This window comes from Mycteria americana, chromosome 1, assembly GCF_035582795.1.
Source record: "Mycteria americana isolate JAX WOST 10 ecotype Jacksonville Zoo and Gardens chromosome 1, USCA_MyAme_1.0, whole genome shotgun sequence".
NCBI classification, from domain to species: Eukaryota; Metazoa; Chordata; class Aves; order Ciconiiformes; family Ciconiidae; genus Mycteria; species Mycteria americana.
Genome location: NC_134365.1, coordinates 7,911,388 through 7,929,306, shown reverse-complemented (window position 1 = coordinate 7,929,306; position 17,919 = coordinate 7,911,388). Strand labels below are relative to the sequence as shown.

General features: G+C 40.8%; 1 protein-coding gene across 4 annotated transcripts in view; it reads left to right on the top strand.

Moving 5' to 3' along the window:
* BEND7 (BEN domain containing 7) overlaps positions 1-17,919 on the top strand; it is a 45,445-nt gene that overhangs the window by 14,117 nt on the left and 13,409 nt on the right. For 3 of the 4 annotated variants that reach the window (XM_075526006.1, XM_075525916.1, XM_075525834.1), the window contains exons 4-6: positions 5,778-5,900; positions 8,327-8,592; positions 12,770-12,995. In XM_075526006.1, the coding sequence (XP_075382121.1) occupies positions 5,778-5,900; positions 8,327-8,592; positions 12,770-12,995 (615 nt within the window). Of the gene's footprint in view, positions 1-5,777; positions 5,901-8,326; positions 8,593-12,769; positions 12,996-13,543; positions 14,436-17,919 lie in introns of those variants that run through there. The other variant, XM_075526082.1, reaches the window with a different exon arrangement.

The window sequence follows — 17,919 nt, the reverse complement described above, 5'->3', positions numbered from 1 at the left end:
TTGAAAAGGTGCGAAAGCGGGCACGGTGCATTCTGCTACCATCTGTCTTAGCTTTTAAAATGGATTCCTGGTGATAGGACTGAATTACTCAATGCTGTTACAGGCTTAATTTCTATACAGTACTTATTAAAACAGCTTTTGCCATTGTTATTAAATTCACAGCTAATTAAATGTCAACCTCTACCACTCCTCTTTGCAATGAGTAACGTAGCACTGTTGTGACACCACTTGCGGAGCAGGATTCTACTGACTTTCATGAGGGGATGGCATCAGCCTTATAACTGGCCACTGAACTTCAGGGACAAAATCCCATCACAGCCTTAGGCTTTTATTGCGATGGGACCGTTGGAGAAAAGAGATGATGGAGTCTACCTGTGAGCAGCATGTACTAGAGCATGGTCCATCTTGTACTGGCAGAGAATTCTGCCCTAAAGTAGATGGCAGTGTGCCCTTAAAATGCTTTTCTCTTGTTTTAAGTCTCGGAGCATGGAGATTTTACTGCCAGATTCCTGAAGGTCGTCTTTAACAATCTAAATTCAATTCAGAAAGTTTTTCTCCTGATATTCAGCCCTAAATTTACAGGGGGGCATTATATTAAAGGGGTACTTCAGTTCTAAATTCTGGAAAATAAAAAATTGTGAGTTTGTATGTGAAAACATTATCAATTTCCAGCTGATTCTGAAGGTAATCATACTTCCGAATAGGAGCATCTGCTCTGTATCCTTCTCTGAAGGCATACAAGTTCTCATTGCTTGTAACAGTTAAAAAGAAAAATACTATTATTATTCTCAGTACTGTCCTTTAGGAAGTACTGTCACTGCACTAAAAAACGTACAGCCCTAAGTTTCACTGGATTGACTGTTTCTCTGTAGAGACAATGATTCACACAGAGGTACCGGTTGACCTGGAGAAAGATGGTGCAGTAAGTCATGCTAGTTTTATTTATTTTATAATACAAAAAAATAGTTGTGTTTTTTTTAAAGGTGCAGATCTAGGGAAGAGGGGAAAACACGTGACGGGATTTAGCATCCAAGTCTAAAACTGCGCTCTCAAAATCCCACCATACCAACCTTCTGAATGTGGAAGGACCCGACATTCATCGCACGTCTCCCTCTTTGCCCTTAGAGTCCCTGGGCACCGGCAGGGACAGTTCTCTGCATGCACAGAAGTGCCCAAGCCTGCACAGCTTAGATGTCTAGTTCCCGGATCCAGAAAGTAGGTGGAGCAGCACCTCTATCCCCTCAGGGGCCTGATTCAGCATGTGAGCTGAAACGTGTTGACAGGATTTGGCCCCGTACGCAAGAAAATGTCAGCGTTTATTTTTTCCTACGATGAGGAAGGGTTCAGCTGATTTATGATCTCCTACAGGTTAGAACGGTCTGTGAGACAGTAGAAGGGTTGGGTTGAGCAACCTCTGGGCTGGTGAGGAGGAATGTCCGAGCTCCCAGGTCTTGGGGGAGCGCACCAGGAGGCACCTTCCACCCCTCCCTCTGCAGCTGTCCTGCTGCAGAAAGGAATGCAGTCTTTTAGGTTATTGCATAAAGATGGGTGTGGGCCCTCTCTTCTGGCCACCTTTGAAAAGTTGACATGCATAGCTCTTTGAGAGCAAGATTTTAGGTGTCTGCCTCCAGTGGGGTGTTGTGATCCTGCTGGGCAGTTTTGCTGCTGTGGCTCCAAAGCCCGGTCTCTAGGAAAGGAAAACTTCTGATGTATTTCTGGGTTGTGAGCAAGCTCTGAAACTGCTCCTCACCCAGCACGCAGCTCTTCTGGGCGGCTGTTCTAATGTGCCCAATTCCCTCCATCCCTTGCATTGGGTGCCCGAGTATCTAACTCAGTAATTTAGATGTTATTCGGAGGATGGACAAAGCTGGGTGTAGAAATGCCATCAAATACCAAAGGAGATACTACTCCTTGGTACTTACCATGGTGTTTAAACTCATCTGAACAAAACCGTTCAGGTAGGACATAAGCTTATTACCTGGGGCTGTCAGGCCTAGGTGGTCACTGGGGAGATGTCCAGGCATCCATAGCAGGTGGTCTGAGTCCAGAAACTGTCTCTGTCCATTGGGTTGTATAGGAAGCCAAAATATATGTTGTAGGCTGTGTGAATTACTCAAATTTGAATGCAACAGGGATCTAAGTCCATCTAACTAGGAGAGTTATCTACTCGCATGGTAAAGGTGGTTCAAGGAAAGGCTGGAATGGATGTTTAATAGGTGCTGGTATAGAAAGCAGTCGTGAAAAAGATATTGGCAAAAATAGACGAAGAGAGAAGAGGAGGAATGGGGGGAGCCTAGGCATTGCTGCAACAGAGGGAAGAGTAGGAACATACTTGAAAAGCAAAGTGATTTATTCCAAACCAGATTTAAGGCGACGGTTCCACAAGTCGTCACAAGTTAGGTAGATGTCTGTGACCCACTGCGTTTAGTGGAAGCCTCTTGGGGCTACAAACAGTAAGTAGCATGTCTGCCCTGTTAGAGACAACTCATAGAGTCTGTCTACTTTCGTTTCTTGTGTTGTGTAGCAAATCTGGCAGTGATGCAGCAGCTGAATTGCTTTTCGGTTCTGTCAAGGTTGGTTTCAATGGATTGCACTTGCATGCTTTTCAAATATAAACTTGTGGTAGCAATGTTACGCCAGGTGAATTCACTCTCAGCAGATCCAGCTGCAAGAACCAGTGTCCTGGGCTACATGCTGCTCACACGGGGGAAGCAACTAATGTATTTGTGTCATCTCTTTCTCTCAATCATACAAGCCGGTATCAAATTTGCCTGCTGGCTGGCTTCCAAAAGAGAGGGAGATGGCTCTTTAAAGACTCCTTCATAAAAATAAAAAGTCTGTTCTCCTTTTAAAATTAAAAATTGATTTATAACAAGTTGAAAAGGGTTGCTTTTGTCCTCTAAAAATGATAAAGATAGTGCTTGGAACAATGACTGAGAACACTCTACAAGATGTTTCTTACAACACAGTAACGGATCAGAGGAGGGAGGATAGAAAGAAAATAAAAACCCCTCATGAATATGTATGAAGTCAGTAGAACCCTGCTTTGATTTGAAATATTGGTGGTCTCTTTTCCCATTTCCAGTACCTATGGTAGATTTACATGGGTAATTTCTATCAATGCTAATGGGGATTATAATGTAAATCCCCTATGCCTCAATGGGAAAATAGACCCTTTGGTTTTCCATGAGGAGCCTGCGTGCCTGCATGCTTTCATTAGGAACGTGTTATATGGCAACAGGAAAGATGTACAGGTATTTACTGATACAATTTGTCCGAGTTTTCAGTGCAGTTCACCACGATGTAGAGTCTTTGTTAAGAAGGAAACAAAAGCCACCAGCCCTGTCTCCCACTGTAGTCCTTCAGATACTATTTCCAGAGGCCCAATAGAATATTGGATTCTGATCAGGAGAGAGGATGGGCCTTTTCCCAAGGACATTATTGGTCTAAAACAACTGAGAAAGCACTGGAGGAAGGTTATTCTTACTATGTATTTGTCTTTTATTAATAAAACTCTCCTAATTTGCTGGGACTCCATTTCTGGGGTACCTGCTTCTCGTACTTAAAGGTACAGAGTTATGCTGATGCTATTAAATTATAAGTAGCTTTGAACCCCATTTACTTAAAAGTTTACCTTTAACCAATAGTATTGGTGGAGCCAAGTTGAGGGATTCTGAGTAATCTGCTGCAAAGCTAAAGATAACAGTATTTTTTTTTCCCTCTGTACCTGTAACAATGGGCTAAACACTTTATGGACTATTGAAAAGCATAAAATCCCATCCCTGCCCCAAGGAACTTTCAGTCTGCATAGAGAGCATACAAAGGAAGGGTGAGATCAAACTAGGCAGGGTCCTGCTGAGTCAGTAACCTGCTTTTTGTTTTAATTTGAGACTCTCAGCCTGTTTTTCAGATCATTTTTTACTTCTAAAAAGTTGTTGTAGTTACAGCTGAGGAGGCCAGTGGAACTATCGCATTCATATTCGCTAGATTTGCAGAGATTAAAATAGATATAAATTACTTCGTTCATCTTAATGCAGTATTAACAGTTTCTGTCCATGGATGATATTTTAAAATACCAAAATTTGTAATTGCAGTAGTGTGGACAGTCTAAATATCTGAGGAAAGGAGGAGAGCGACACCCAGAAGATGTCAGCAATCTTTAAGTGAGACATCAGTTTAGTTTCAGAAGTAACTCACTGTTGGGAGAACGACCACCAGTTTGCTCAAGTCTGATAGATGTTACATCAGAGCTGAAGGACTCAATGGAAGGAGGTAGAGAACAAGTACCTGGGAAGGGAGATTTGAGGATGGAGGGGCACGTTGGAAGAACTAGGAAAGGGTGGGAGTGATCTAGCGCTGGCCAGATTTTCAGCCATTGCAAATGAGGATTGAAGTCAGGGGATCTGTGTGGGTCTGACATCAGGGGAGCTCTGATGAAAGAACACAAACCAAACCTAAAAAGGTATTAATAAACTGGTTTGGCTTCAGAGGAAAGCAAAAGTAATAATGAAAAATGGGAGAATTTATAAGCGAAGATTGAATGAGTTGCTTATGTTCACTTTAGCTCAGTAATGATTAAAGGGCACCTGATAACTGTCAGGCTATGGATGAAAAAGGGAAATACACTCTCTGAAGTCCACCACATGTGACGCCCAGCGAGATGATTTTTGTTAGATCCATTTGTACTTATCTTCATAAAATGATCATCCCTCCTCTTGCATGCTTTGATGAGCAGTAAAATAGCCATCAATTTAAATGACTGTAAGCACATTTTGAAATGAAGGGGGGTGCATCCCATCTGGCCTCAGTTTCAAGCAGATACTGCTAGGTGTTTTGCTGAATTTTGAAATTTTTATTTGTAGTGTTAAAGCATTTTAAATCGCAGGATACAACTATTCAGGTAAAGCTTGAAATCTCTGAACTGTTAGAACCTGTCCTAATTCTGGACCTACAGTGCAAAACTTCTGGAAAGCAAGGCAGTAATAAAAGCACTGCTAAGGGCTAGAACTAGAAGTGTGTAAATTCAGTTAAACACTAGTAAGAATGACTAGAAAAGAAGAATCTGTTGAACTAGTATATTAATTTTCAAAGGGAAACTATGGAAAGCCCATCTCGTAGGTCACAGGGCTGGCAAACATGCCATAGAAAACAATCCCCCCCTAGCAAACAGAAGAGCAGGTGTGAAAGTTTTCCTTGCTGGTGGTTCTTTTCCATCCTGTTTGGGTTTTTTTTCCTCCGAATAGGGGATTTTATTTTCATTCTCCATTCTTCACATGGTAAAGAATCACATGTAACATTCAAGCTGTTTAAAAATTCTTAGGCCTTCATTTAATGTGCAGTATAAACCTTTATTACGCAGACCGTCTTCATTCTTTGTAAGACTGTTCCGGGAGATGGGCTTTTTTTTGTGTGCGTGATAAAGTGAGTATGTTTATAATGAGGTTTGGTGCTATTGTTATTCAAGATGAACTAGCCTGACAATAGAGAGCCCTGCTGTGAAGAGTGCATTGTATTCACGCTCTGAGCAGTCTTCTCCAGCCCATGTAACATTGCATCCCATACTGTATATAACTGCACGTACTAGTAATTGAATAAAACCTAGTGGCCCCTTCCTCTTAAAAGGGACCATGTTGAAAATTATTCACTTTCTTGCTTTGGATCTAATTTCACGATCAGGTATATTGATAATAGTTTCAAACGCTTGCTGGTAATTGTTGTTTGGGTGGTTTTGTGTGGGTAACGTCATCTCTCCCCCATTTCATTCCTCTCTCTTTCAGGAGAAATCCCAATGGTGAATTCATCAGTTGGACCAAACTGCTGTACATGTAATTGCCAGTCAACCCTACAGGCTATTCTTCAAGAGCTCAAGACCATGCGAAAATTGATGCAGATTCAAGCAGGTACAATGACCGGTCCCATACATGCGTATCCATCCGAGCCCATACATGCGTATCCAGACAAGCATCTTCTTGTTAAGAGGAATGGTCTAGTAAGACAGAAATCTGTCTGGAGACTCAGGGAAACCTGGACTGTTTCCTGCTCATTTGACACATCGTTCAAAGTCAAATTTTCACAGGCTTCTTAGAAATGTAATTTTTACTTCTCAGATCCTTACCTGTAACATGGGATATTATCTTGTAGGAATCTTTTAAAGCTAAATTTTAAAAAAAATCTAACGCGATCAGATACTCTAGTAATGGGAGCTGAGTGGGTAGGTCAATATGCCATAACCACCCCCAGTTTGTTTTCACGGTATATTCATTCAGAGGTGCAAAATGCTACTTTTCCTGTTGCCTGTTTACCAAGTTCACTAATCTTAGAAGGAAAAAAAATTGGAAGGCCACTTAAAGTTATTGTATAACACTTCATTCAAAGATCTTTCAAGTTACAGCTCCATGGTAGCCTAGACTGAGCTAGCCGCTGCATGTTGTGGCCTCCACCCTTCTTCAGGCTGGTTTACCAGTTCTTTCTACTGGCTGAACCAGCAATAATCTGTTCATTGGGGAAAACTATTGAGTCTAGTTTTCTGCTAGGTTATGAGCTGAAACAGAACAGTGCAGAGCCAGAAGAGCACTAGAGCCAGCAAGATAACAAGACCATGGCATCTAGGAGTTAGGTAGGTCATCATAGGCTGCTGTGAAGCTGCAGCCTCTGTGCTTCCTAAAAATTAATGTTAATACTAACGAGGAGTTGGAGACATTGGAGATTTTGTCGGTTGAGTTGCCCATCCATCATGAGTGATGGGGAGTGGAGCCCTGGAGGTTTTTCTCCTAGTGTAGCTGGATAAGACCTCTGTAAGAAAAGGGAGTGTTGAGTAATTAACTGAAATATGGGTGGAGCGAAGGGGTAGCTGAACTTGTCTCCATGGCGTATAATGCTTGAGTGAGGATCAGAAAGGATCAGACAAGTTTTGTAATATCCGTTGATATACATAAAAATGCTTTTTAAAAAGTCATCAATTTACAGAGAAGCGCGTGAAGGCCCAGTTTTACAATCTTTGCTGGGGCAGGGAATTCTTTACGCAGTTGCACTGATTTCATTGAAATTACGTGCATGATTAAAAATGGCTTGTGGATGAGAGGTACAGAACTAGGGTTTATGCCAGAAGAGCTGGCTTCTCAATAGCAGGAATATTTCTTATTTATTATGTATCTACAGTATAAGTACCTTGTTAATTAGTGAATCTCTTGATGAAGAGGCCTGAGAATAGTTCATATTTTCTGGTAGGCATGAAATGATGGTTTTGCAGAGAAAAAAAAAATCATTTGGCATTTTTATTGCTAAAAGAAAAAATTCTGAAATGCAAACATATAAGTGAAAGTGTAATAACTTATTTTAGTATTCAAACACCCTTCTGTCTAAATGATAAACTACAAATTACAGACTTGTAAATCCTTGCCAGAAAAGAAATATCCTAGAAATCTTTTAATAAACAGTATTCTGAGGTTTGTTTTTTTCCTCAGGCCTTGTAGATGAGGACTATTTGTAGTTCACTCATAACTCGAATGAGTTTGATTTGCATGTGTAGCACTTTTGGCTCTTTTTGTTCTGACCTTGATCTTACCAATTCTTGCAGACATATAATTGTATCTGCATAGCATTCTGCTGGAGGAGTCACTCACATTGATACAGGTTCAGGATTGGTGCCTTAGTTTGTACAAATGATTGTGCATACTGGAAAATGCAAAATATTGATAAATACAGTATATGGTCTCTTAGATTTCAGAGGTAACACATGAACTGTCAGTTTCTGTGTATGAGCAAAACAAACTGATGCAACCTTGGGATACTTTTTTTCCCCAGAAATTAAACTACTGAGTAGTGTTTTCACTCATTCTTGACATAATGGTACTTGAAATGTTCTTGCTGAGCTAATTAACTTGGTGACTACATTCATAAAAATAACTGTAATTGCATTAGTACTTGTATTGTCTTACTTTATCAGGAAAAGATGCTCAAAGACAATGAGATTCTCAGTCATTCAAGAGGGTATACAGATTAATCATTGCTTAAGTCCTTTGTGTCACCAACCATCCAGTGGTCACTAGGAAAAAGAACCACATATTCCTAATTTTCCTAAAACACTATTCATCAGTATGTCTTGAAAAACCTCACAGTGGAGCTCAGTGTCATTATCCCTATTGTACAGATTGGAAAATTATGCAAAGGTGATAAAATGTAACTGTTTCACATGCACAGACAGCCCTGAAAACCATACTACTTATCCAGAAGAGAAGTTCAGTATGCTGGTAGTTTAATGGTGCATCTTTGTGGTTATACATGTGCTTTTTTCTATAAATTTAATTCATTACTTTCTTTCATTCAGTTGGGACTCAAAACAGACAGCAGCCTCCTGTTCCTCTGATTTGCACGCAAAAGTCAACAATATCAAGAAAGAGAAATAAAAAGAAAAAACTGCCCCTCAAAACTGTTGAACCAATTACCATGAATAAGAAACCCAACACTGCAGAGAACGAAAAGAAGCTGTCAGCAAACTCGGAACGATCGAGTCTGCAAGCAGTTGAACCCCCCCTAAAACCAGAAACCCCTGTTTCAGGATTTGGAATTATCCTTGAATCAGCTTCATCAGATGTAAGTTAATATTTTAATACACAGGATCACAGGGTTTTAAAGCACTAACTCATTCAGGAGAATCAATGCTCAAGTCAGCTTGACTGTGTTCCCTCTTCTTGTTAGAATAAACAAGCAAATCTTGGGTAGGGTTGAATGGAGACAGTAGGGTTAGACGTGGGGAGTGCCGATTACAAAGGTTTGGGGTTTTTTTTTCAACTTCCATGAGCATGTAGTTCTCCCTTGAGTTCAAGGCTGCCTGTTGTTTGAGCTTGCAGTGGAAACTTGTTCTGCATCTCTCCTGTTGCCAAGAGCCACCGTGAGATCAGGAGCCGTGAAAAGTGCTGCGTGTATAAACCGTTCACAACCCTGTCATTTGCTGATGAGCGCACGTAGTCCACACGTATGCGCTTATCCTGCCAAGATGTATTTATGTGCCATGTTTCATGCCTGGCTGGTCCCACTGGCTTCAGGGGACTCCTCACCTCTATGAAGTTCATACCTCAGTCTTTGCTGAATCGTGTCATTTGGTCTTCATCGCTGTGGGTGCTGGATGATGGCCTTGACACTGTTGATGATGTCAGCGTGACTAAAGGGGGCAAAATTTGCCGCTCTAAAAATACGTACTTTTTGGATGTAAAATTGCAATAAGCATATTTTCTTGATTCATGTAACATGTACGCATTGATAGAAATGTCATGTATCTGGTGGCTGATTGGCTTTGTTTAATGACCAAATAGATGTCATCTGAAACAGTTCACTGATGAGTAAACTGATCATTAATTTCTCTAATATATTTTTAATTTTGAGCAGGCAGCTTCCAATTTCCTAAGTACTATAAGCTAGGAAAACATAATTAAATTCAGTATCAATAAGCGTAAATGAAAACAATGCAGCAGATAATATTCTACCTTTCTGGAAGTGGGAACTAATAATAAAAAAGAGCAGTCATGATAATTCAGTTATATAGATGCAAGCCACACCGCTAATTAGATTGCAGTCTCATGCCACAGAGTTAGTGTAGTGATACAGAGTAACTAGTTTGATGCTTTTTCAGAGGTTTTCGTTCTGTGGTATTATGCTTAATAACGTTTGAGGGAATGGTTTGGGGAGGGACTGGTAATTTATCTCCACTACGCAATTTGTGCTTATAATTTTTCTTTGCTTGTGGCACTCTTTTCAGCTTGAAACACGGTTTTGAAAACAGTTTTGTACTTGTGATGGAATTTAATTTGGCTTTATGAATGTGTTCCATCGCTGGACACAATTCTTCTTAGGTGCCAATTTGACCTAAGAAAAAAAAGAAGAGAAAACATGTGGCTCATAAATCAGGTCCTCATCTGCCCTCCCATGCTTTGGCCCCTGCTTGCCACAGTAGTTGTTTGACTAAATTTACAGAGCCAGAACCCCAAGACAAATAAATTGATTTTGTTTTATCTTTGGAAAGAAAACAGTTGAGTTCTGAAAATAGATATATTTAACAGCAAAAATAAAATGTGACCTTAAACATTTTGAGAAGGCTAAAGAAAGTCACTTCTTTCAGAATGAATGGCAGTATTATCTTTTTCTATTTATTCATAAGCATCTCTAGTGTGTTCACAACCAGCGTGTCTGAGTCCCTGAAAAAAGTGAAAGACATTTTACACAGCACCATAAATAGATGTTCCCTTGAGAATATTGCACGGGTTGCCTGTAGTGTGTGCCCTGTCACACGCCAGGACTGCCGCTGCTGTTATTTTGCCAACATTTATTGAACTTTAAGAAAACTCTCAGTTTAACGTGTATAAAACTGGAGCTACTGAAACGGGTGCAATTAGTTCAGATTTGCTGAGATGAAGTCCTGCTACTTATGGAGGTGGAAAAAGTCTTTGTGAGACCAACTCTTAATCTGGTCCATGAATCAGAGAACCTGCTTTTTAAATGTAATGATCTGTTACTCTTAGTTAAACTTTCTTGTGTTTGTTTTACTGTTATAGTATTTCATTTATAACCTAATCATTTCTAATCTATGTAGTACAACCTACTAAAATGTCTAGGATTAAATCTAATTCGCTGCCTGTTAATTTTAGCACAGCAAAAGCCTTTGGCATTCAGGTCTTATTTATTTTATTGTACACTAATAGTTTACCCACCAGTTCCTTATGCCGTGATCATTATCTACTAACAAATGCTTTTCCTTTTGAGAAATCGCAAAGTGATCACAAAGTTCAATTAGGTACTGATTGTCTTTGACTGAAGAATAGTTTACTACTAAAGGAAAGCAAGAATAAATCAGCGTTTTGCCTTCAAATTATTTCACTGATATACAAATTGATTCCTATATTAAGAATAAAATAGTCAAAACTAAAATAATATTGACTCCTCCACGCTGGTGCACTGGTAAGGTTTGAAATGTATTTTACAGCTGTATCAGTGAAGATGATTTGTCTGCCCTAGGCATCTTGTATCATCGAGGTCATCTTAGATTGCTATCATAAGACCCAAGACCCAAGTAAGATAGTAGGACAGAATACCTTCATCACCGTGACAACTACATTCTGGTTTTTGATTAACATGAAGTAGAATTTTTCCCAAGTTATAAACTTGGCCCACGTTTATTTACTCTTCAAAATCTTTTCTGTCACCAGAAAGTTTAGAAGTAACATATTAAAAACCCACCTACATCAGAAGATTGTCAAATGTCAAATAGAGTAACTCTGACTGTTTTGCTGGATCCAGCATTTTGAAAGTTCTCAAGGTAAAAAACAACTTTTCATCCAGAACAAGCTGAGAAACTTATGTGCTTTTTAGATTTTTTTTTTTATTACTATCTACATATTTTAAGATTCTTCATGCTGGCTTCCCAAAGCATTGTAATCTTCAGTTTTATCATACAATGCACATGCATATCTAATGATAGTATATGCTTTGAAAATATTCTGCTTGCTGTAACTCTCTTGATACTGATTTTTAAAAATCCATGGGAAAAGAGTTACACAGCCAAATCCTTCTGAGATTGGCAGCCCTTTCTTCTGTCTAGACTCAAGACGTTTGCAGGTGATTTGATGGGAGATGGCATTTGCTCTTGCTCTGTAAACATCTTTGAAAATGCACCATCACTGGTGGATATATTTTCATGTAGGGGGAAAAAAAGAGCAAGTTATTAGGAGCAAAGCTGTAATGTTAGCTTATTTTCTCACATCATGACCACTGATTTTTTGCCCCCCTTGCCAACTTCCAGATAATATCTTAAAAATGTTATTTTATTCATGATGTATCTTCATTCTAGATATATAATTATTCTATACAGACATCTTGTGTAAGCACTGTGTGGCAGTCACAGAAGAAAATACTGCAAATATTGTTTGTGTAATTTCTGATATGTACAGACAGGGGCAGCAAAAAGACTCTTAGTAAGAGGACTTCCTTGAAGGCCTTTTGTCTGCTTTGGCCCACAATGTACTTGAGATGAGACTTGTGAAATACAGGATGATTTTGTTCCCTCTTCTTCCTCTCCATCTCACTTTCTAGCAGTCATGTGAATCCCTGTGATTTACCACTGAGTTTTTTTGTGCTGAAATAAGCTGTCTACCTAATGTCATCCTGTTCTAACAATGCATTTTGGGAATATGAAAAGGAGGGAGAAATGGATGATCAGCAAGTGCTGGCTCTGAGGGCAACCTCAAACTCATCATCTGTTTCTACTCATATGGGCCGTATCTGTGCTGGAAGCCCTCTTGGGAAGCCACGTGGAACGGGCTGGTAGCCCTGCAGTTGCCCTTCTTGGAAATGCCTGGTTGCCCCACAGCACGCTTGTTCACATCATTTAGCAGTGAAACAAGTCCATAAAACGGGTAGATAAATGTCCAAAAAGCTTCACATAGGAGTACTGCTCTGGGATGATCCTCTGGTTTGTCGTTATTATCCAATATTGAAAGGTACCTCTTTTCTTTTTGTTAGCTGTACGCCTAGAAATAATGTCAGTAATTGTTAACTATTACAGTGGCTAGACATGAGTATGATTATTTGATTTGCCTTTTAAGGTGCTTATTCACTGATGGGGTTTGATTTCAATGAAGTAGGCTGCTGTGGTACTGAATAGCTGGGAAAAGATTCATGGTTTGATTAAGTGATTGTAGAGTCTCACCAGATGCATGATTGAAGTAAAATAATGCATTTGAATGCTCTTTTAATTAAAACATTTGTATTCTTTTGGTAGCCAGAAGTGCAACTTGCAGAAGGCTTTGACGTCTTCATGCCGAAATCTCAGCTGGACTCTATATTATCAAACTATACTCGCTCAGGAAGTCTGCTCTTTAGGAAGCTGGTCTGTGCATTTTTTGATGACAAGACTTTGGCTAACTCTTTACCAAATGGCAAAAGGAAAAGAGGGCTCAATGACAACCGGAAAGGACTAGACCAAAATATTGTGGGTGCAATAAAAGGTATGGTTTTTGCTTTCTTTCATATGTGTAATTAGAACATATTCTCAGCTAAAGAGAGTGTAAGGGGATTAGAACTTCTGACGTGTGTTAGGTCTATTAAAATATGCAGTCTTATTTTTATTCCCTTTCATTCACTTGTTAAAAATAGCTTCTGCGGGGATAGCTTGTGTTAATTTTAAGCCAATGATCCTGGTTTCTGAAGTCAGGCTCTAAGGTTAGAATGTCAATGTTCGTATAAGATAATTTTTTTTTTTTCCCGGATATCAGAGATACAAAGAAATCTTGAAAACATAATGACAGCGTAACTGATCCTCTTCAATCAAAATTCTGAGGCTTGCACTGCATCTGACTGTGTCTGCTCTGTAAATAGTTTAGTAGTTGATGGCTGGATTGGGGAGAGATGGAGGAAGATAATACTGGGACTGAGACGAGTTTGATCCTCCTAAGAACTGTGGTGGTCCTTCTCTTGTGGAAGTAAATTTCTTAGTCGGTGTGAGGATCCTGTGCTGAGTGTTTTTTCTTAGTGATCACTGCTTTCTTGCTTCCAGAAGAACACGTGTACCTTCAAACTCTGTGATTGCAACATATAAAGAGCTAGTATTAGGCCAGAGATTCTGAACGGGATTCTATTATTTTGAAATTTGATATAGTGGGGAAAATACCCAAGTTACCAAAAGACGGGCTGTGTTGCAAAGTAGAGCTTATTTTAGAGGCTGTGACTCCTCCTGAGATACAGATTACTAACCTGGGAGACACAAGGCAATGAGAAGAGCTTCTGTAAGTACATTGGCAGCAAAAGGAGGCAGGGGAACCTTTTCCAACCACCTCTGTGTCCACTTTTGGTCCCCCCTCCCCATGCAAGAAAGACATCGACATACTGGAGTGAGTCCAGCGTAGGGCCACCAAGCCTTATGGTACTGAGGCAGGTAAGTGGTGAAGTATGTATGTGAAGTGACATGTGAGGAGAGGCTGAGAGAACTGGAGAGAAGGAGATTCAGGAGAAACCTTATTGCTGTCCACAACTACCTAATGGGATGGTGTAGAGAAGATGGAGTCAGACTTTTCTCAGAGGCACAAGAGGCGTTGGACACATGGAAGATTTCAACGTGATATAAGGAAAAGCTTTTTCAACATAAAGGGTGATTGAACAGTGGAATAGGGGCTCAGACGGGCTGCAGGATCTCCATCCCTGGAAATATTCAAAACTTGACCGGTCGCAGTTCAGAGCATCATGATCTAGTTGGCCATGCTTTGAGCAGCAGGCTGGACATGGAGACCTCCAGAGGACCCTTTCAACCTGTGCGATTCTGCGATAAGTATATGTTGTGGCTATGTCATAGTCCTAATACATCTTACAGAGTTTCTGGCAGACTTTCTTATAACAATTAGGTTTCAATCACAAACACTTTTTTATACCTTCTTTTCTTGAGCTCAATAATCTGCAAAAATCCAAAGTTGAATTCACTCCATCTGTATCTTGTTCTTCCTAAAAAGCTTTAATAAATAAGTTAAATGGAAGAAAAAAGGAGTTCAAAATTATTAAAAAAAAAACCCAACCTCTAATTTGAACAGCCCTGTGATAAAATAAATGTTTTTCAGTAGATGCAGCAGCACTATTAAGATAGCAGTCATTACCCACTGCAGAGAGCAACGTTTCTCAGTAGCTAAGCTCATATTACCGGAGCAAATTCTGAAGCTTGGTTTAACCTCTTCCCTTGAGTCCAGGGGGAAGAAAGGAGGGAGGTGTAGTTCCAACAGATAAATTTCATCTGTGATGGTACTACTAGGTACCGCTGTAGTAACAGTGATCTTTATTGGCATTTACAGTATTGCCCAAGTGCTAGTGCGTGATCCCTGATAGGGGAGCCCATCCCTAAAAGCTGTGGTGGAATAAGATGCCAAGGGCTGATGTCCTGTGGATCTTTACTCAGCCTGGCTCCAATAGAACCCTTCTTCCCTCTAAAGAGCTGGGCTGTCAGGCACTGTGGTTTCATTTATTCCAAGAAATAACTGAGCCAGTATGAAATCTCCACAAGAACAACATTGTGTTGTTTGCATTATGATCATTAGGACATTCCTCTACCACGTGCACAGATATCCTTTAGTGGCACTTCTAGTCCTTTTCCATGACAGAGATACAAAAGCGGAGAAAAGGCTACATTCATGACAGAAATGAGCAGAGAACTTAAAGGAGGGACTGTTTGCTTCAAAATCACTCTTCCTGTCTGAAAACATTTTAACTGCCGTCCTTACAAGTAATTTAACGCTTCTGCAGCAGGATGATTAGCCAGGGAGAAATTCTCTCTTTTGACTTTGGGTATTCAGTGGCACTTGTTGAATCAGTTGCAGTGTTTCTCCTGGGCAATCAGTTTCCCTTGTGAGTTGCATCAATCTTTCACTCAGAACTGGGGGAAAAAAGAAAAAAAGAGATCAGAAGTGGTTATTTTTCCTTTATGTCATTGACTAGAAATCCAGCCAGTGAAGTCCTTCCCTGCAGAAGAAGTCAATGAACTGTGTTCAGATGTATGTGTGATGTGTCCTTCAGGGGTCTGTACTGGGACCAATACTATTTCATATCTTCATCAATGATACAGACAGTGGGATTGAGTGGACCCTTAACAGGTTTGTGGGTGACACCAAGCTGAGTGGCGCAGTTGATTTGCTGGAGAGAAGGGATGCCATCCAGAGGGACCTTGACAGGCTTGAGGAGTGGGCCCATGTGAACCTCATGAGGTTCAAGAAGGCCAAGTGCAAGGTCCTGCACCTGGGTTGGGGCAACCCCCAGTATCAATACAGGCTGGGGCATGAATGGATTGAGAGCAGCCCTGCAGAGAAGGACTTGAGGGTACTGGTGGATGAAAAGCTGGACATGAGCCGACAATGTGCGCTCGCAGCCCAGAAGGCCAACCGTATGCTGGGCTGCATCACAAGAAGCGTGGCCAGCAGGTCAGGGAGGGGATTCTGCCCCTCTACTCTGCTCTGGTGAGACCCCACCTGCAGTGCTGCGTCCAGCTCTGGAGGCCTCAGCACAGCAAAGACATGGACCTGTTGGAGCGGGTCCAGAGGAGGCCACAAAAATGGTCAGACGGATGGAACACCTCTCCCTATGACGAAAGGCTGAGAGAGTTGGGGCTGTTCAGCCTGGAGAAGGGAAAGCTCTGGGGAGACCTTACTGCAGCCTTTCAGTGCTTAAAGGGGGCTTATAAGAAAGATGGAGGGAGAGTTTTTACCGGGGCCTGTAGTGACAGGACAAGGGGCAGTGGTTTTAAACTGAAAGAGGGTAGGGTTAGATTGGACATAATGAAGACTTTTTTTTTTACAATGAGGGTGGTGAGACACTGGCACAGGTTGCCCAGAGGACCTGTGGATGCCCCATCCCTGAAAGTGTTCAAGGCCAGGTTGGATGGGGCTTTCAGCAACCTGATGTAGTGCAAGATATCCTTGCCCATGGCAGGGAGGTTGGACTAGATGATCTTCAAGGGGCCCTTCCAACCCAAACCATTCTGTGATTCTATGATATAGGGGGTTGTTAGCATTGTACAGCTCAGGTGGACTAGAAAGGGGAGGTCCCACTTCTCCTGCCTCCTTCCTATTGCATTCCCATTCTTTTTTGCCCACGTTGGTGTTTCCCTAACCACACATTGAGCAATCAAAGCTATTTTGACTTTCATTCAAGAGAAGAACAAGCAAGTTAGAGAAGAGAAGCAAGTTAACATATTTGCTCTCCAAGGCTGACGGACTCTGGCTTCCTGTGCAGGCAATGATGGGCAGTAGTCGTAATTCCCACAGGAAGCACCTGCAGTGGATGGCCTGGGTACAGCCTGGTGTCACAGATTGTCCCCAGGCCCTCAGTCGTTGATCAGGTTCCCATTGTGTCAGGTACTGTATGTATTCAGAAGGGAAAGATTATTTCTACCTTCAGAGAGACCGTAATTGTTGCAAATTGGACACTGGCAATGTGTGGGGCTGTGTTGACTTCTCTGGGAAGCCCTCAGAGTTGGTCTGATGTTCTTGCTGATCAGACTACAGAGGAAGGTATTGCTAATGCCTTTCATGCAATGGTTTTGTGAAGTTGTTAACATAGAAAAAGTTTGGAGGGTGTGATTACTTTCAGTGCCTTTATACTTACCGGTTAGTGCTGTTTCAAAAGCATGTGTATAAGAATACCGAAATTGTCATTTTTTGTTGTGTGCTTCCCCATCCCATTCATGTGACATTTATTCTCAAGGATTACAAATTCCTTGAGCTGGGACCAGCTTTCTTTTTTTGTTTGCCGGTCATAATTGGACACTGGGCTCTGAGAGCTCTGGCCAAGACTACAATAGCAATAGTAGCAGTAATAATATTTTTTCTATTTCTGCTCTTCTGTATTTTTTGCACACCTCTCAGTTGCATGATGAAAATCAATTGCATCAGTTTCACTCAATTTATAGTTTTGTATTTTTGGTATAACATTGCTAGGTTTGCTGTAAATATGGAATTAAAGATAATGTTGACCCTCTATGTACCATTTTTACAAAATATAAAATTGGACCTGTAGGATACATCTTTTTTCTTAGTAATGGCTTTTTTTTTAGTAGCTTTATAAAAATTCTATTCCATCTGGTTTGGCAGTATGAGAACTGTAGAGATTTCCGCAGTGGTAGGACTTCTATCTTTTATCAGTTTGCCTGCAGCCTTAGGAACCTGACCAAGAGGCCACCAAATGACCAGAGCTTCAGCTCTCTACTTGTACCATATGGAAGGCAGCATTTATAGGTGCCTGCCACATCTGGAGACTCAGTTCAAAGTACACTGTTATTTTTCTGTGATGTTTTTGTGTGAAATTCTTGAATGGAAGACGTCAGGTGCAGACCGTTTCTCTGGGATAGGCTTTTATAAGTAGTAACTACGGTATTACTGTGATATTTATACACACAAATGA